The 20,482-nt window shown below is 37.7% G+C and overlaps 1 protein-coding gene across 4 annotated transcripts in view; it reads right to left on the minus strand.

Moving 5' to 3' along the window:
- The window catches only part of MTBP (MDM2 binding protein), a 77,412-nt gene that overhangs the window by 22,240 nt on the left and 34,690 nt on the right, over positions 1 to 20,482 (minus strand). For all 4 annotated transcript variants that reach the window (XM_047726736.1, XM_047726738.1, XM_047726735.1 and 1 more), the window contains 4 exons: positions 17,785 to 17,958; positions 15,695 to 15,802; positions 7,905 to 8,066; positions 2,351 to 2,468 (listed from right to left, as the gene is read on the minus strand). In XM_047726736.1, coding sequence (XP_047582692.1) covers positions 2,351 to 2,468; positions 7,905 to 8,066; positions 15,695 to 15,802; positions 17,785 to 17,958 — 562 coding nt within the window. The remainder of the gene's footprint in view (positions 1 to 2,350; positions 2,469 to 7,904; positions 8,067 to 15,694; positions 15,803 to 17,784; positions 17,959 to 20,482) is intronic.

The following is a 20,482-nucleotide window of genomic DNA, read 5'->3' on the forward strand; positions in this document are numbered from 1 at the left end:
ATAGCATGTTATTTTGTCCAGTGTTTGCAAAGTTACAAAGTATTTTTTCATAAATCATCTCTTTAAGCATTGACAACTTTGAATTAGAACTGGGATTGTTATCCCCATCTTAAGGATGAGGCAACAAAGTCACAGAATAGGTGAGTTTGTCCAAAACCAAATTCTTGCCTTCTGAATTTCACTATGTAAAGCATCCTTAATTCGCCAGTGAAGCCTATTTTAACACAATACAAATTCTGAAAATATGCAAAGTAATTTTTGTTCCCGACCAAGAATTCAATGATATCTCCCCATATTGTGATGCACTGAGAAGTAGTTGAGCATTGACTCTGTAAATATCACTGGAAGACACTAAAAAGAATTCACTGATGATAATGTATAGACTCATAAACACTGCGTGTAATTTAGTAATATAGGTATGACTTGAGTAGGAGAAAGGAGGTAAGGAGAGTGAAAGGAGATAGATATACCAATGTGGAATGAGGTAAAAAAGGTATGATAAAATAAGCTTCATGACAGAGGTAATGATCTAGTCCTTGGGTGCTTAATGAATGAAGGAAGAGAACACTGAGTTGCAACATTTATAAAACGCTTAAGAGAAACGTGATATTTGATCTAGACCTTGAATGACAAACAATCTAGTTCAAGATGATGGTGCATTAAACATACACATTAACGTCTCCACTCAAACAAATGGAAATCACAATGAGGAAGTACCAAACACTAAATTCATAGGAAGGTTGAGAAATGGAAGATGAAAAAATGGTGGAAAAAACAAAAGTGATAAACTAGAGCAAGCATGTAAATTAGAGCTAGAGAAAGAAACAGAACAATGTGGCCTCTGTCTTCTTCTCATCCCATAATGCCACAGGTAAGACTCGACAGAGAGGTGGAGTGGCAGTGGGCAGAAATCCAGCAATGCATCTTAAGAGCCCTACTAGAACAACTGTTAAAGTACCACCCTACCACACCTCCCCTTATCCCTGCAATTTTATCTCAAGTGAAAAACAAATTGCCTCTGAAGATCCAGAACTAGGTGCCTGTCCCAGTCTCAGAGCTGATGCCCCCAGCATAAAGCCCTGTAATTTCAGTATTGAGTGAAGGACCAAGGCTGCCTACCTTCTGATACCCCCAGAGGTGTCCCAACGTGAAGTCTTCTAGGTACGCCCCACCCTGTATCTCCCTCCCCATGATATTCAGATGAGAACAGGCAGGAAACAGGACGACACATATAGAGAGAAAATTAACACCAACTACCCATATAAAGCAGCTTCGTACTAAATTCCAACCTAGTGACAATCAAGGACCATCAGACATGGGAGGAAAGCTACACATAAGAAAAAAACACCAGAGGAACAAACAGAACAGGTCCGGGGATAATGAGACCATCTAAGGAACAGAGAAAACAAGTTAAAAGAAGTTTCCAACTAACATGCTTTTAGTATCTTCTGAATTCTCATCATTAATAAAAGAAGAGATTGCTAGTGAAAAAACAGAGTTGAGAACCAAAAAAAACCTTTTAGGAATTTAAAATATAACCTTCAAAAAACTAAAAGATGAAAGCATAGGTCAAGAAAATATCCCAGATGTGGGAGTGGTGACAATACTGACTCCATCTTTGGCCCTCCATCCCGTTCACGCAATGACCTCTCTTGGGGCTACGTGTTTCGGGTCCCCTGGAGGTTAATGAATGCCCTGACCAGGATTTGGAAAGGCTTGTTCAGACCATCTCTGAAGCTGTTTAGGTAACTAGCAGAGATAGCCTAGTTTCTTCCCCTTTCTGCTTTCTGGCACACAGATGGCCCCACCAGATATGCTAAACATTTTGACCCCACTACAATGACCTCTGCTCATCCCCTCACTCTACAAAGTCTGCAGATTATGGTCTGGACTTTGTGGAGAACAGCTGTGGAGAACAGACTGTCATTTGCTTGAAACCCCGTCAGTAAGTTACTCTGAATAAATCTGTATAGAAGGTATGGAAGGGTTTGCTTCGTTTTTACATTTCCGAGTGCCTTCTCAGTTTGGAGGATACTTTACTGTCCCTCTTCCACCTTCTAACACCCAGAACGTAGAGCAGTAAAGATAGTCTGGAAAGGGATCCACTAAAACATTAACAGTGAATAGGTACACACAGAAAGTACAAGTAGAGGGTGAGAAGGGGCAGCACTGTCTCAACATCATACTCTGTAATGCTCTATCTATCTACTTACAGTATGCATACATTCCTTTAATAAGGGAAATATTATTTCCTATGAAAACTAGAAAGTATGTACATTTCATAAACACGATGTAAGGATTAAGAAAAAAATGCTCATTTAAAAATACTGAGTTATTTAAATTTTATTACCTCATTTTTTGTTTAGCTTTTTCAAAACTTTCCAAATTTTGAAGAACATGCCTTTCTGGCCATTCCAGAGGGTTGTTTTCCATTAGATTTGAAGAAGTAGGTTCCACTGAACTGGTGTCTAAAGGGAAAGAAATCTAGATAAGTACTGAAAATTATTAACATATTGAATTTTGCTACATGAAAATATATACATGTAGATCTATCCATCCATCCATGTGTACATGCACACACGTATATATAAAGCTGTGTTGGGAGGCGCCTGGGTGGCTTGGTGGGTTGAGCCTCTGTCTTCGGCTCAGGTCATGATCTCAAGGTCCTGGGATGGAGCCCCGAATTGGGCTCTCTGCTCAATGGGGAGCCTGCCTCCCCGCTTTTCTCTCTCTGCCTACTTGTGATCTCTGTCAAATGAATAAATAAAAATCTTTAAAAAAAAAAGGCAAGAATAAAATACTTGATTATTAAAAAAAAAAAAAAAAGCTGTGTTGGATAAGCTGGGCAATACTTACCCAGGCATTTATTAAGGATATCTCTGATGGCCCAAACCATGAAAAATGCCATTGAAAAGTTTTTTTGGAAATGAAAAAAAAAAAAAATCACTGTTAAGCTTTGTTTATATTACTATCTCCTCATAATACAAGTTATGACCTAGAATTCAGAAAATGGATTAGCACTATGAGGGCTCCAGCGGAATAAAAGCATAACTTGCATATTTTTTTTGGTGAAATTCATAGATGAAAAGGAGGCAATTCTATGGAGCATCTATGTGATTTTCATACCAGAAACAGGAATTAGCAGCATTACCCAGAAAAGTTCATGTTGTTGTTGTTTTTTTTTTAATAAAGGTTTTTATTTATTTATTTGACAGACAGAGATCAGAAGTAGGCAGAGAGGCAGGCAGAGAGAGAGGAAGGGAAGCAGGCTCCCTGCTGAGCAGAGAGCCCGATGAGAGGCTCAATCCCAGGACCCTGGGATCATGACCTGAGCCGAAGGCAGAGGCTTTAACCCACTAAGCCACCAGGTGCCCCCTAAAAGTTCATTTTTCTAAAGAGATTACTTCATTCTCAAAAGTATAATAATATAATAGATAACATAAGATGTTCTCAGATAAAGGTTACCTTAGGAAGAATTTTCACTTATCCATTAATGTATAATATACATATATTATACATTATATACATATACATTTTCAGGTAAATCACTAACATTAAATGTTATTTCACTAACAGTGTGTTTACTCTTCTAGCTAGTATGCTGCAATGAACCAAGATTCCAAATACACTACAGTCTCTATCATAAACAAAGGGACAGAGGTGCCTAGGTGGCTCAGTGGATTAAAGCCTCTGCCTTCGGCTCAGGTCGTGATCCCAGGGTCCTTGGATCCAGCCCCACATTGGGCTCTCTGCTCAGTGGGGAGTCTGCTTCCTCCTCTCTCTCTGCCTGCCTCTCTGCCTACCTGTGATCTCTGTCTATCAAATAAATAAATAAAATCTTTAAAAAAAAATTTACAAAAAAAAAAAAGGGACAGTTTCCATTTGCATTATAAATTATGAGTACATCCAAACTATTTCAGCACTGTCAAAATTACTAACTGTACCACTTTTAGGATTCTCAAACCATCTGGTTTTTAATATTGTTTTGAACTACTACATGCTATTCTAATAAATTAGCTGAAAATTATTGGACATTAGTGGTCTAACGAACAGTTCTGACAAAAATATCCATTTTATACTTTGAAGTCTTACAAAATGATAATTTGGTAAAGGCATTTTTATATAAAAAAAGAAAAAACATAAAACCGAAGCCAACTGCATGTTATTTATTCATTAAACTACTCAACCTTGAACATTTTAAAAATATCTTTAATGACTACATTGGATTGCCCCCACCAAACACCATCTAGATATACTACTTCCTACCTCATAGTAAGGGTAGTGAAATGCTATTTTATATGGCAATAAAATTTAAGATGAAATAATCTACTTTTTAATGTTGACATGGCTTTCCACTAGAAGTGCAAAGCAAATATCATTAGCAGATCTGAATAGATACATGCTGAGAACTCAAAAGAACAGAAGTCATGTTAAATAAAGGTAGACATTAACTGTTCTAAATATTACAATACAATTATTAACGTTGACTACACAATTTACATAAATATAAATGACATAGACTAAATAGTAGGGAGTGCTTGGACAAACATTCATATGTACTTTTGGGGAATACTTTAATATAATTCTTACAGTAAAGTAAGACACAATATTTTATTTATGTGGCAGTCAGGACACTAGGACATGTTGATAACCAAAAAGCACAAAAAGCACAAAAAAAAAAAATCCTGAGAAACCAAGAATGCTTTTTTTTTTTTTTTAAGTGTCTTACTTTACAGGAGAAACAAAGGAATGAAAGCGATGCAGTAGGGAAATAGGGACTCAAAACCTGCCCTACACAAATCAAGGCCAACAGAAAAGAAGTAATACTACAGACGATAATACGTGCACAGTAATATAGGCCATCCCAGCCTTACGTACATAAATACGAATAAATCACAAAGAAAAGGTTATATTGTAGTCGGCATATTCTGTTTAATAAAGTAAGAATTATAAACATATACTAGAAGATTCTTGTTAAAATATCTAAAATAATAAAACTGTGACCTTATAAAATTATCTAGAAAACTCATGTATGCAGTGTGTTTATGTGCACCCATGGCCTGAGGTAAAGGAGACAGATGCTGTATTTTGAATCCAGATATGACACTTGGCATTGTGAAAGTTTTTAGCAACTTTGTGGCAATGAGTAGAGAAAATGGTTTGATCAGGACATTTTCTCCCGGCTGATTTTCATGTTACACATGCTAGAGTGCTAGAGTTTTTATTAAAAAAAAAAAAAAAAAAAAGGACAATAATAATCCTGATGATTGCCAATAATTCGTAATGCGCATGGTTATTAAATAATGGGATCAGAATATGAAACATGATTGACCTTATTGCTTCTTTTCCTGTATAATTTGCATCTAGATGTATTTACTCAAATAAAAGCTACCAAGGATGTTAAAAATCACAGCTTCATTATTAGGAGTCATATTCCAACGTATAACCTGTCAAATTTCAGTTCAGGCTCTAAAAAAACCTTCAGGGTTTCTTTCGTTTGTTAAATGTTATTTTGGGAGGAATCAACTCCTCTATGCTGGGTAGGGTCTTAGGCTCAAGGGCACTGGAGAAAGCAAGCAGACACACTCTACTCTCAGAGAACATATGGTTCCCGGTGAAGGCAAACTGTTATTAATAAATAATTACATCTATAGTATATAATTTAAAATAGGAAAAATAATAAAAAGAAAGATATAGAAGATGAGGATCACTGGAAACAATTTAAAATGAGGAAAGTCTGGAAAAGCCTCTTTGAGGAAGTAACATTTAAGTCAAGATCGGAAGAATGACTGTCAGTTAATCAGGTAAAGATTGGGAGAAAAATATTCCAGAAAGAGGACACCACATGTGTAAAGGTCCTGAGGTGGAAAGGAAGGTGACGTGCTCAAGGAACAGAAAGATTGTGGCACCAAGGAAACAGAAATGTGACACTGGAGGAAACCAGAATTGGTATGAGGGTAGACATCATTTAGGATTTTTGTAAGCTGTATTAAGGACGACACATTCTATATACAATGGAAAGCAATGACAAAGCTCTGAGCAAAGGAGTGATATAATCTGATTTACATTTTAAGATGAGCACCCCTGTAAGCTCAGGGTGTTAATAGTGTTTTAGGACTTGACCTTGTATGAGTAACTGTAAGACACGTGTCCATACTTACAGAAAAACCCATGCAATGATTGCAGCCCTTCCTACCTTGTAACCGTTATCTCCGGCACAAATTCTCTGAGTAAGCCAGCTTCTGTCTGGATCTCAGTCTGCCCTTTCTTACATCCATACTCCACGGGCATGCAGCTTCTACCCCCAGGAAAATCCCATCTTCGCTACTCTACCCAGACCCTATGCATCGCTCAAGACCTACATCCAAGTCCCTTTGCTCCTGACAAAGTGTTCTGTGACTCTCCTACCCTAGTTATATTCCTCTCTTCTAAATTCACATTCGTTTATTTAAAAACAAATATACAGCACTTCACACCAGACAACTTTCTAAGCAATTTATAAATAACTCCTTTAATCCTCCTAACAACCTATGTCATCTCTAATTTAAAGATGAAAAAAACCCGAGGCTCGGAGAGGTTAGAAAACTTGCCCAAAGTCACACAGCAAGTAAGCCGCAGAGCCGCATCCAGCCTTGTTCGTCTGGTTTCGGAGCACATTATGCAACCAAGAAGCTGGTTCTCTCATTTACGGAACACCCCCCCAACCCGACAAGGAATCTCACACTGCCTCCAACACCTGTCCGATTACTCTGCACTGTTACCGAACATTCTTTTTTTTTTTTTTTTTAAAGATTTTATTTATTTACTTGACAGACAGAGATCACAAGTAGGCAGAGAGGCAGGCAGAGAGAGAGGAGGAAGCAAGCTCCCTGCTGAGCAGAGAGCCCGATTCGGGGCTCGATCCCAGGACACTGGGATCATGACCTGAGCCGAAGGCAGAGGCTTTAACCCACTGAGCCACCCAGGCGCCCCTGTTACAGAACATTCTTACTGGTACGGCACAATGATGATGAGAATACAAACAGCTAAGGGTTCTTTGGCACTTATTATGTTCTTACATATACCCACTCCACTCATCTAATCCTCACAATAACTTTAGTGAGTGGGAGATATTATTAAGCCCATTTTAAACACGAAGAGGCAGAGGCAGGGAGAGGTGGAATAAATGCCAAACGATGTCCAGCGAACAAGTAACAAAACTCAGACTTGAGCCCTGGCACCTGAGCTCCAGAGCCTGGGCTCTTGAAACGGCAGTGCGTGCTGTATCTGTAATTAGCTTCCGATATACATCATAACCTGCTGACAGTCAAGGATCCACATTTTTACTTCTTTGTGTACTCTATGGTGTCAAACAGAGAAAGGCATCTGACAAACATTACTGTTAACTTGACTCTGGTCATTTTCTTATTAACCAATGGAATAAAAATGATCCTCATGGAATAAAAAAAAAAATTATCCTGTACATTTAAAATGCCAGGCAATCATCAAATGCTTTCTTGTTAGATCTTGTAAAGCTTCACTGTATTCAAACACATCACAAGAATAGGAACCAGGAAAACAGAGCTGTAAGTTAATAGAGAAATGATTTCCTGCTCCTTTGATGAAGTTTGGGGACTGTTCCTGCTACAATGAACAGCAAATAGGGAGCATTTTAATGCAGGTAGTTTTAACTATGGTAAACTTACTTGTGTAGGTTCTACTGTTCTCATCTTAGGAAAATATAGCTTAATAGAAATGCAGCTTAGTACAATTACTAAGAGGAATCACCTTCAAATGCTTCTCCCTCTGCTCAAAACAATAATATTAAACATGTTTAATGAAAGAAGTGCCAGAAAGCTTTTAATGTCTAAATGAGGAGAAATACGTATGAAAAGAACTAATATTTAAACTAACAAAAAACTTACCATTTAACATATTGGCGGTTTTAATTTTGTCTGTCTTTATTGGAATTGTTTTAGGAATAAAAGCGTCAAAATGATCTAAAAAGCGTTTCCTTATGAGTATTAGTAGACTTTTGAGTTCATCAATAGAAACTACTTCCGGCAGGTTGGCCAACTTTCTCCTTTCTGTAAGACAAAGAAAAACCATGCAACTATTACTTTAAAAAACTCTCAAGAAATGCATCTACTACTCTTACGATAAATATTTTCAAAAGTAAAACAGTTGAATTTCTCCAGCAAATCAACATTCCTATGTACACCTGTTTTCATTTTAAGCCCATCTGCAGGTAATGATAGAATTTCCAGCTACACAAGATAAACAAAAATAGAGTAATCTGTTCACACCACGAAGTGATGAATGGTAAAGGCAAGTTTGCAAGTTTTCAGAATATACTGCAGAGCATTAAGAACGTTTATGTTTATGTGAAAAGTAAAACCTGTAAGACTTTGAGTTAAATGTGGTAGGTTGGCCACTTCCATCTTTTTCTTCTCCTTCCTCAAATCTAAACTCACAGCAAAGGAATTTTAAAAAAGACAACCAAAGCAGAAACAATAACTAATGACAGTTTTGGACATTTTGGAAGGTAAGATGATGGTGGAGGGGTAGCCAAGTTGGTACAGCAGAGGAAAGTCAACTGGGTGCCCGCAGAGGCACTGCTGTGAGGTGTTAGGAAGATGATGGGGGGACAGGCTGAAACAGGACGGCATGTGTGGATGTTTAGGGAAGGGGCAGGGTAAAGACCTTAGAACTAAAGGTCTTTACACCACCCTACAGCCCTCACAGCTAGGAGACTCTGTTCTCTCTCTCTTTTTTTTTTTTTTTGGTAGAAGCTGAAAAAGAGTCCCAGCCCATGGAGCATCAGGTACACTGAAAGGCAGCCCTGAAACTGGGGTTAAAACTGGGGGACAAAATGGAAGTGTACATACTGAAAGGTCCGACTCCAAGCCCTGGAGCCGGGAAGCTAGCAGCTATAATATAAATGCTCCACTAGAAAGAGCAAAGGGGTCCCCCTTTTGAAAAACTGAATGCCCCTTGAGAAAAGAGCATGATCCTGATACTGAATTGGAGGTAGGGATAGGAGCTCACAACCAAGGATGTCTTGTCACTCCACCGCTCTACACCACAGCTTGCCAGACAGTATATTAGAGCAAGGTATGTAAAGCTTCCCGTCTACAACAGAACAGACAGAAAAGAATCTCCAGACATTTAGGAAACAGTGATTTGGAAAGCCTAGGTGCCTCAGTTGGTAAAGTTGTCTGCCTTCAGCTCAGGTCACCATCCCAGGGTATTGGGATCGAGACCCTTGTCAGGCTCCCTGCTCAGCGGGGAGCCTGCTTCTTCTCCCTCTGCCTGCTGCTCCCCCTGCTTGTGCTCTCTCTTTCTCTCTCTCTGTGACAAATAAAATCTTTTTTTTTTTTTAAAAGGAACATAGTGATTCAAAGGAGCACATGCATCCCAATGTTTATGGCAGCAATGTCCACAATAGCCAAATAATGGGAAGAGTCCAGATGTTCCTCGACAGATGAGTGCAGAAAGAAGATATGGTGTGTGTGTGTGTGTGTGTGTGTGTCTGTGTGTGCGCACGCACGCGCGTGTGTCCATCAAAAAGAATGAAATCTCGCCATTTGCAATGATGTGGATAGAACTAGAGGGTATAATGCTAAGTAAAATAAGTCAGTCAGAGAAAGACAAATATCATAGGATTTCACTCATATGTGGAATTTAAGAAACAAAACAGATGAACACAGGGGAAGGGAAGGAAAAATAGGATGAAAATAAAGAGGGAGGCAAACCATAAGAGATGCTGAACTCCAGGAAACAAACTGGAAATTGCTGCAGGGGCGTGGGTGGGGGGAAGGGGTAATTGGGTGATGGGCATGAAGGAGGGCACCTGATGTATAGAGCACTGGGTGTTGTATGCAACTGATGAATTATCAAATTCTATCCCTGAAATTAATAATACAGTATATGTTAACTACGCTGAATTTAAATAAAGAATTAAAAACAAAAAAGAAAACATGTTGAGGAAAGAGGGGACTCTGCATTTCCATGGTCTTATGTTTACACATAGAAGGAAGGACTTTGATCCAGTATACTTCCAGCTCCCATCTCCCTCCCTCACTCACTGAGCTAGCCTGCAGAAGAAACAAGGCATGCTCTGATCAGATCCTTCTCTCCAACTTTCCTCTGAGCTAGCAAGTCCTTAGGACGCATGCTCTCTACAACGTGGTAAGGGGCCCTGCCCTCACAAGGTTGATCTTCATTTGCCTAGTTCTTCATTCAAGGGGAGGAAATTCAATTCTGGGTGTATCAGAAAACTCACCTGGGCATAGATCTAGAAAGTCATATCCTTCAATACAGCTTTTATCTGTTGCTTATCTCCATCAGTGTGTTGCTCAGTTTTATTTCTCAATCGGTTCCAACTTTGGGAGAGTAAACGGGTTTATTTTTTGGGACCCTCAAAAGAGCAAAAGTCCAAGATGAAAAAGAGAGACTAAAGCCAGCAAAAAGGAAAAAGGTGCCCAGCAGAAACAAAAACACTGCAGGGAATAAAAGAAAGCTTGCTCTAATTAATATTCTCATAGAACTAAGAGAATCTACTACATCCCATGAAACAAGTACAGGGTTCTTTAATAAAGGAACAGGTGATGAACAAGAAAAGACTTCTAAAAGTTAAGCACATGAGAACTCAAATTTTAAACATTCCATAAAGGGGCTTAAAATAAAGCAGAAGATATTGCCTAGAAACTAGAACAAAAAGAAAACAATATGGAAATAGGAAAGAAAATTAGGTATTCTGTCCAGAAAATTAAGTATTCTGTCCAGGTATTTTATTTTATATAACTAATAAAAGTTCTAGAAAGAAAGAAAAAGCAAGAAAAATTACTAAAGATAAAGGTTTTCAGATTTAAGAATGTGAATCTTCTATTGAAATGGCTCATCAACTATATAGCTTAATAAACTGAGGACAGAGGGAGAGGACAGAGAATACATACACACCATGAATCAGAGTAAAGCTTCCCGGGACAAGGCTTCTGGAGATAAACATTCCAGAAAGGGGTCAAAACAAATATACCAAAAATAAAATACTACAAAGGATAAGAATAGTATTAGGTTTCTCAATAGGAATAGTCACACAGAAGATAATAAAGCAACGTCTTCAAAATTCTGAAGGTAGATGATTTTCAACCTAGGATTCTTTATGACCTATCAGTCAAGTAAAGATATTTTCAGATATGCAAGAGCTTAAAAAAATTTACATTCCACAAAGTTTTAGTCAAAGTAGTTACTGAAAGATACGCTCCAAGCAAACAAGGGAGTAAACCAAGAAGGACAAGTGGTCTAGAAAAAAGGAAGGGAAGAAGAAAGAGAAGTCTCTAAGATGTTCTGTTATCAGAACAAAATATTAAACACTCTGGAAAGAAATAGAGAAGTAAAAAGGAACTGCTGTGTTTGAACATACAAGGAATTTAATGTTAAGTGTGTAAAAAATGCTGGAGCCTCTAGAAAAACACAACAATATTCTGCCTGTATAGAGGAATGGGCAAATTAAAAATGATCACCAACCATAAGAAAAACAAAGATAATATAAGAGGTGATCACTGTCATATATTACACGACTCAGTGGTAAGCTTATGTTACGGTGGTAATAATGTTAAAACTAGCCACTGATTTAACCAAAATTTATGACTTCACTGTAAAGGGTGGACAGAGAACGTGAAGATGATAGGAGAAAGCTAAGTGTTTATCTTTCATAGTTAGGTGCTAAGATAATGTATGAAACTGGCAAATTAAGGAACAGCAGCATACATCTACTATTAATAAAACTGGAGGAAATGTTAGGAAAACCAGCTGGAACAGTTGCGGGTCGCTGCCTACAAAGACTGAAAGATGGACAGGAGACAGTAGGCTACTGCTGGTTTCCACATGAAGTTTCTCAGTAGCATTTGCATCTTAAACCTAGATCCATGTATTACTTTTATAAAAATATTACACTTCGAAACACTTCTGGACTAATAACATTTTCTTCTATAAGAAAACAGTAAATTGTAAATTCATACAGAAGTCAATTCAACATTATGTACTGTCTATAAAGCACTATGCTGTGCCCTTGGACAGAGAGGATTAGGACCCATTATTACATGAGGTTGACACATAAATAATGCAAGAGAGTAGGCTGAGAAGGAAGCAGCCGGCCTAGAGGCTCTGCTCTGGAACATCAGCTCTCCGAGGATACCTCTGAAAAATCCCATCATAGCAACGTGGATATTGGTAGGGTCGTTCCAGTTGTGATCCAAGATAAGGAACACATGATTCTTGCACTCAAGAACATTAGTAAAGTAAGATTGTAAAATATGCTGCTGTTATTACATCTTCTTAGTGAGAAAATAAAAAGTAATGAAGCTTTTTATTTTCCGTACGATCTGCTGGGAGCCATTCTAAACGAAAAGTTATCAATGGTTTGTTTTCATCTGAAATATACACAATAGGTAATGTGCTTTGGAACTCAGCTCTGTATTTTTATTAACGTTAAAAATAAACTTAAATCATGAACCAGACCCATGCTTATTAAAATAGTCAATTATATTACAACATTGGGCTATCTGGAGAGCGGGGTAAGACTTCCTCCTGGCCTTAATGACCGAAAAAGAAAGAGGAAACAGACGAAGTTTAACAGGGTTATGAGCAGAATAATTTACCTAAGCAAAAATTATTCTCTACGCTAATGAATGTACACATAAGTGGCAAAGGTTTGGGAGAAAAACATTGGACTAAAGTCTTAAAAATGGATCAGCAAAAGAATGTTATTCCTAAAAAAGCTAGCAATTACTTAGGATTTATTAAAGAAAAAGACAGTGGAATATCCAAAAGTACTGGAGACTGAGTGTCAATCAGGTTTGTACTAGGTTCTATGAATTTATTTTATTTTTTTTAAGTTTTTTTTAAAATTTTATTTATTTATTTGAGAGATCACAAGTAGGCAGAGAGGCAGGCAGAGAGAGAGGAAGCAGGCTCCCTGCTGAGCAGAGAGCCTGATGCGGGGCTTGATCCCAGGACCCCAAGATCATGACCTGAGCTGAAGGCAGAGGCTTTAACCCACTGAGCCACCCAGGCACCCCAGGTTCTATGTATTTAAAAAAGATGTGGGGAATTCAGAGTCATGACCGGAATACTGGAGCAAAATTACAACACTGTTGTTGCTTTGGTATTTGTCTGGCATCATACTGAATGGTCTTTAATTTAAAAATTGTCTAGCATTCTTAAACTTTTTCTTTAAAAATCAGTGAAACAAGACAGTTAATATTTCCAAATATAAAAAAAATTATAAACTACCAAAAAATCAAGTAGAAAAACTTATAAAATTATAAATATCATTCTAATATGATGTTATTAAATATAATCTTAAGAAATAAAACTACTGGAAGTAATTATTCTAAAAAATTAAATCATAACAGAAACTTTGATTTTTGTGTTATTTTAAGCAACAAAGTGTCTCAGTAACGTATGTACATTTTCATGCAAACTTTTCCAGTTGCTCTTTCTGATTCAATACTGGTCAGAGAAATAGTGGGGAGATAGTAAGTCTACTCCATATCTTGTTGATAATTTTGGAAAAAAAATCTTCTTGAACAACTTCTTATTTTATATCAAAGGCTATCATCTTTGTATTGATTCTGAATTTTTTTTTTATCCAAAGAAAGCTGTTCCTAGTACAGTAGTTTTCACCATGTGTAAGTTAATTAACTATACCATTTTCAGCACTTTTATATTTACATTTCACTTCTCTGAAGATCACTGAAATACAGTCAGACATGCTTACATAAGAAACTGTTTTGCTGTCATTTTCTTGTCTTTTGAGATACAAGAATTCTTAACAGATGCAACCTTACCCCACATTTTTAATCCAGTATTAACTCTCTGGATAGAGCAGAGCTTGGTTCAGCAAGTACTTCCATCATAAACTGATTAACTGGGTTACTAATTTTCATCAAGATTACATGCCTTGGATTGCAAACTGGTCATTTCGTGGATAGGCCCAGAGCTGGTTTCTCCAGCAGCTACTAGCTGCAAGGCTTCCCTCAACTTCAGACCCCCCACCTGCCCCTGCGCCAGGCTCCTGGCGCAGAGCTGTGGCACCCTTAACAGCCACAGTACAGCTCAGCTGCTCGTGCTCCCACGCTTGGAGCATTTACTAGGTGCTTCAGTAGAGCTGCCAGTCAGGCCTGCAGGCAGGAAGGTTAACTCTTCCTACCCAAAGGAGAAACAAGTCAGCTTCCAGAGCAGCCTATTCTTCCACTCTGGCAGATTTTCTGGTTGGGAGGCTAAGGGAGAGAGGTGACAAGGAAGGAGAGAGGAGATGGGGAGGGAATGGAGTTACAAAGCTGCAAAAGGCTTAAGGCAATGGAGCAGGGCCTGCTGACTCTGGCAGGGACAGAGCGAAGTCAAGAGATGAATAACACTGCAGGTTGGTATTTGAAATTAGAGTTTTTCCAGCCACAAAAGTACTATTTCAGTATGTTTTCTTTTTCTTGGTTTTAACATGTACTACTTTTTACTGAAACTGATTTGCCTTTCCAACTATATTTTCCTTGAGCTAGTATCACTGAAACAATTAAAAAAAATCAATGGTTGGAGGAGTTCAAGACTACACAATTACACTGATTTGTACAACTGAAAAAGTAGGTTAATATAAAGAACAATTGAGACCAAGTATTCTAAAATTATTTTCCACTGAATAAAACAGGCTACTGAATTCCAGATATTTTTAAAATGCTTTTACAAAAAGGATGATAGCTTTTATTTTATAATGTATCTACTTAATTCTAATATCACGTTTTTCTATATGCTACTAAAGAGGTCTCACAATTTGAATCAATTTCTTAAAAATTCCGTATCAGTTATCTTAAAATAAGTTCATATTAGGTACTAATGAACGATTATTTATTGAAGATTGTTAAGACTGATACGAACTAAACATTTAATAATAGATGTAAAACCTTAAACTATGACCCTTGGAAAAAGTGTTAATTTCCTGAATAAGGAAAAATCCATAATGTTAACTTCACTCTGCACATATGTGATACTTGTTATTATTAATAGTCATGGTTAAAGTCTAAGAATCAATGCTTAAGTTAGCACATTAATTTCTCTGTAGTTGTATTTCCTTCTGTTTTTAGTCTTTATCCTCCTGATAACAACCAAAAATATAAAATGAGAAATTTTATAAAAATTCTATATTAATCAGAATTAAAAAACCATAGCTACCTTTTCCAGTACACAGTTAAAATGAATGGAATACCAAATTTTCCTAAAGAAATATTTTTATGGGGTGCCTAGGTGGTGCAGTCAGTTGAGGGTCTGACACTTAATTTCAGCTCATGTTGTGATCTCAGGGTCACAAGATCGAGCTCGGCACCAGGCTCCATACCCAGTAAGGAGTCTCCCTGAGACTCTCTCTCTCTCTCCTTCTGTCCCTCCCCTTGTTCTTTCTCTCTCCCTAAATAAATAAGTCTTTAAGAAATACACTCTTATAAATGTTATTAGCAATGCATGAATAAATAGAAAGATTCTGAATCTGGTGGAAAAATGTTGCAGACCTTTTCTACTCTGCATCACCTCTATCAAGAATAGTTCTACAAATGAGTATTATACCTAAAAGACAAAGTAAGAAAAAGTATGACAGTAACAATGCATTATGTCTGAACAGGTCAACATTCTTACAGTAAAATGAAATGTACAAATCATTACTTACTCAGACATTCTTTCAAAGCCAAAGCTTGAACATTAGCTAACTGTTTCTCTCTCTGTATAAGTTGTTCACCAGAAAAATGTGGAAGTGACAAGAAGTCAAAAGGAAAGCCTGAGAAATAGAGAAAAGTGTTAAGGATGTTCTATGACAATAATATTCAGTTCCCAGAAAATGTGTTATTACATAACTTTAAAAAATAAAAGTCAGGGGCGCCTGGGTGGCTCAGTGGGTTGGGCCGCTGTCTTCGGCTCAGGTCATGATCCCAGGTCCTGGGTTCGAGCCCCACATCGGGCTTTCTGCTCAGCGGGGAGCCTGCTTCCTCCTCTCTCTCTGCCTGCCTCTCTGCCTACTTGTGATTTCTCTCTGTCAAATAAATAAATAAAATCTTAAAAAAAAAAAAAGTCAGTTACTCATCTCTCTTGCTCATCTCAAAATAATAATTAAGATGAAGAAATTAAGCATACTAAATTATTTTGCATTTTAAACTCTGATCTCCCTCTTCAACTGAGGGAATTTAGGTAACAGAGTAGAATTTCCTCCATCACATGTTCTTTTATGGCTTCAGCTACTGAAACTCCTATACAAAGCAGGGAGTATGGTAGCTAGTCTCTAAAGACACTCCCCAATCAACCACACTTACTAGTCACCCATTATGTAGTCCTTCCACAAGGAACCCAGGCTGGCTCTACGAAAGCAATAAGGTACTCCAGTAAAGGTGACAGTGAATGAGTTCAGACTAGGTCAAAAAACCTGGAGACTTCTTAGAACAATGCTCTAAGAGAAGATAGCAACCAGGTAAGAAATCAGACTACCCCGAGACTATAGTGTTGTAAGGAAGCCCAAGCTGGCTGTGAGAAAATAGACCATGAAGAGAACGTCAGTTCTCATTCCAGCCATTCTAACCCAGGAGCCAAACAGGTAAGTGAAGAAGCATTCTTACACAACCTCCATTAAATCTGCAGGAGAACAGAGCCCTAGCTTTTTAAGTGGCTGCACATGTATGGGGACTTCAAAATAGAACCACCCAGCTGAGCCCAGTCAACACAAAGGACTATGAAAAATAATAATAAATAGTCATTTTTTAAGCTAACTTTGGAGTGGTTTTGCATACACTGATGGATAACCAAAACTTGGAACTTGGAGAGAAAAAAAAAAGGGCAATAAAATGGAACAAGATAACTTGAGAGGAAGTAAGTAAGATGAGAGCTAAATTATAGAAAAATATTATATGTTTAAAGTGGAAAATACATGGATGCCTGGGTGGTCCAGTCAGTTAAGCGGCTGCTTTAGCTCAGGTCATGATCCCAGCGTCCTGGCATCGAGTCCCACATCGGGCTCCTTGCTCGGTGGGGAGCCTGCTTCTCCCTCTGCCTCTGCCTGCCACTCTACCTGACTGTGCTATCTCTCCTCTGACAAATAAATAGATCTTAAAAAAATAAAGTGGAGGGGCGCCTGGGTGGCTCAGTGGGTTAAGCCGCTGCCTTCGGCTCAGGTCATGATCCCAGGTCCTGGGTTCGAGCCCCACATCGGGCTTTCTGCTCAGCGGGGAGCCTGCTTCCTCCTCTCTCTCTGCCTGCCTCTCTGCCTACTTGTGATTTCTCTCTGTCAAATAAATAAATAAAATCTTAAAAAAAAAAAAATAAAGTGGAAAAACAGTGTGCCTGGGTGGCTCAGTCAGTTAAGTATCTGCCTTCAGCTCAGGTCATGATCCCGGAGTCCTGGGATTCAACTCTCTGTCAGGCTCCCTGCTTGGTGGAGAGTCTGCTTCTCCCTCTGCCCCACCCCCTCATGCTTCCACACGTGAGCTCTCTGAAGTAAAAAAAAATAAAATCTTTAAAAATAAATAAGTGCAAAATACTAAACATTTCCTTTTTGGAATCAAAAGCTGACCTACTAAATTATAATAAGTATAATGAAAAATGGATGAATTATCTGTACTCTAATCTGTTTGTACATGCTGTAATATGTTCGAAATAAAATGTAAATTGAAAGTAAAATGGAGTTTGGGGAAAATAAAAGCATTAAAAACCACAGAAGTTAACTGCATATACTAACAAATATAAAAATATTTTCCACCTAAAATCAACACTTACTCAGTTTGGCTTCTACTGTCCTTGCTTTCATCTTTCCATGAATTAAACTCAGTGCAAACGAGCCATTGATCTGGTTGGCTGAGTGAATCAATGTGGCTTTACATTTTCTGTTGTCACTACCTTGTAACAGGAGATAATAGCTAGAACACTCTCCTTTCACTTCAACGTCTGGAACTAAACAAAAACAATTATCTTGTTAAGTATGTGAAAATTCAGCATGCAACATGGCAGAATCAGTCATTTGACCCAGAGGGCATAATGACTTTCTCTGTTATTTGAAAACAAGCTGTCAAGCAACCATTTTAAGTAGCACTTGTTCATTTAACTCAGAAAACGGAAAGCAGACAATCATAACAAAATGATACAAAGTGTACACATTTTACCTTAAAATGATGTGTCCTTGTTCATTAACTTTTGATGTTGCCCACTAGAGTTCCATGATATCTTTCTTACATGACCACACTCATAACGTATCAACTACTCTTTCCAACTTGTAGCTCTTTAAAATAGAATAAACTGACCCCTGTGAACACACACACAATTCCACTGATGGAGAAGAAGTGTACAGACGCACTCCAGGGTAGCTTTTTGGTCCCTGCAGCGGGCATCCATAATGTATTTTACAGAGGGAAGGGAGAGCATTCATTAATCTGGCGTGCCAGTTACATGAAGGTCACTTAAGACAGCTTCTTGTATATTTTAAAAACAAATCAAGTGAGGGTTATAGCGAAGGTCAAAGAAAAACTGTGAAGCCTTTGAGATTAAAAATAGAAGAAGAGTCCCTTTTTTGTTGAAGATGGTAAATTGGACATAAGCATTCATTTTCACTATCTCTTGAAATTCCACAAAATGAGAATAAAGAGATTTTAAAATAGCATAAATCTACAAGGACTAATATCTGACAGAAGAGACAACAGAAACTAATTTTGAAAGCAGGAAAGCAAATGAGTTATTGGTACAGACTGCTAAGGAAGCTGAGAAAAACAATGGAGAAGGCTTAGAAGCAACATAATTTATATTACAACCCCTGACAAGACTCTGGATTGAGGGTCCCAGAAGGCGCTGGAAGCAACATGAAGGTGAAACAGGAGAACAGGTTGAAGTGTCTGAGCAGCTTGGCCTCCTGACCAGTCCTTATTCTATTGAGGTACATGATTGTCCTTTTCCTGGTCCAGAAAACAAGTGGTTTATTCTCTGCAGAAAGTAAAACAAGGTGTCTCTGGCCTGAGAGATACTGGACAGAAAGCAGCGTTGTGGAGTTAATTCTCAGTGGATTAAGCATGTACTTGTATATTGAATATTGAGACCCTGTACCCTTCTTCACCTATATAACTTCTAGAATTAGGCAAGCTAGATAACAAAATTGAGCTTTCTTGGAAATGTGGTCAGTCCTAGAGGAAAGACTGAAGAATCCCAACGCTAGAGTCAGCTAAGGTGAGTTCACCCTAAAACAAAGATCAGAGTCAACAAGCTACACTCATGCACTCAAATCTTCCCATTAGCTTTCTGGTACAATCCCTTAAATGTGAGCAGGCAGGCAAATGTTATGAGATCTCAAGGAAAGTTGCTAGTATGAGAACTAGATGTCAAAATAGAAAAAAAGTGACTTGCAAGGAAATAAAGAATACACAGTAAAAAGAAATCACACACACAAAACCAACCAACTAACCAATCGGATCACTACACTCCTCAGAGAAGATTCTGCATACATTAAACAAGAACAGGAGACTATAAGAACATTAATCAGAAAGAGCTCATGGAAATTAAAATTAAGAAAGCATAAACATATATTTCACCTAAATGGGTAGAAGAAAAAGTTAAGTGAATCTACAGAATGTAAAGTAAAAATACGAAGAAATGGAAAATAAAAAGAAGATAAAGAAAGACACACAAATCAGGAGGAAAACAGCTACATAGCACTAACAGAAGTGAGAACATAAACAGAAGGAAGGAAATTTCCAACAAAATAGCTACCAGAACACTTTCCTCCATAAAAAGACAAGCTTCCAGGCATGCTGAGAGCCCAATACAAGAATAAAAATAGACCCACCAAGGTGCATCATCATGAAAATTCAGAAGACTAAGAACAAGTAGAAGATTCTACAAAATTCCAGAGAAAATATGGGTTTCCTTTAGAGAAAATAAGAATGAGAAGAGCACTAGAATTCTAAATAACAGTGCTAAAAGCTAGAAGACAATGGGGCAATAGCTTCAAAATTTCAAGAAGATTTTAGAAATCTGCTCCACCAAAATAGGGACTAAAGGAAGAGACAATTAGATTAAAGGCACCAACAAAGAAAGGGCAAAAGAAATTTCCATGACGATGAAAAAATAGTCTTTTAAATCCAAAGCTATAGAACAAAGCTAGAGAAACCATTCTTGATTAGACAGGTCACAAAGAGCTGGAAGAGATTTCTTACATATACATGACTGATAGAATACCTAATGTGCCTGCAGGTACTGAAAGGAGTTTCGCCACTGGGGAAGGCTTTGTGGCTAGATATAAAAAAAAGATTCACTGAGTCTAGCTGAGACAGAATACTGTACAGGAAAGGAAAATAAGATACATTACATGGCTCAACTGTGAAGAGTGATTATATAATCATAATAATTGAAAAATTAATATTAATTTAAAATAAAAAATTACTGTACGAGAGGGAAATGTCAAGAATTTGAGGGTCTGTAGAGCAAATGAGCT

Source organism: Lutra lutra, chromosome 4 (assembly GCF_902655055.1).
Source record: "Lutra lutra chromosome 4, mLutLut1.2, whole genome shotgun sequence".
Taxonomy (NCBI): Eukaryota; Metazoa; Chordata; class Mammalia; order Carnivora; family Mustelidae; genus Lutra; species Lutra lutra.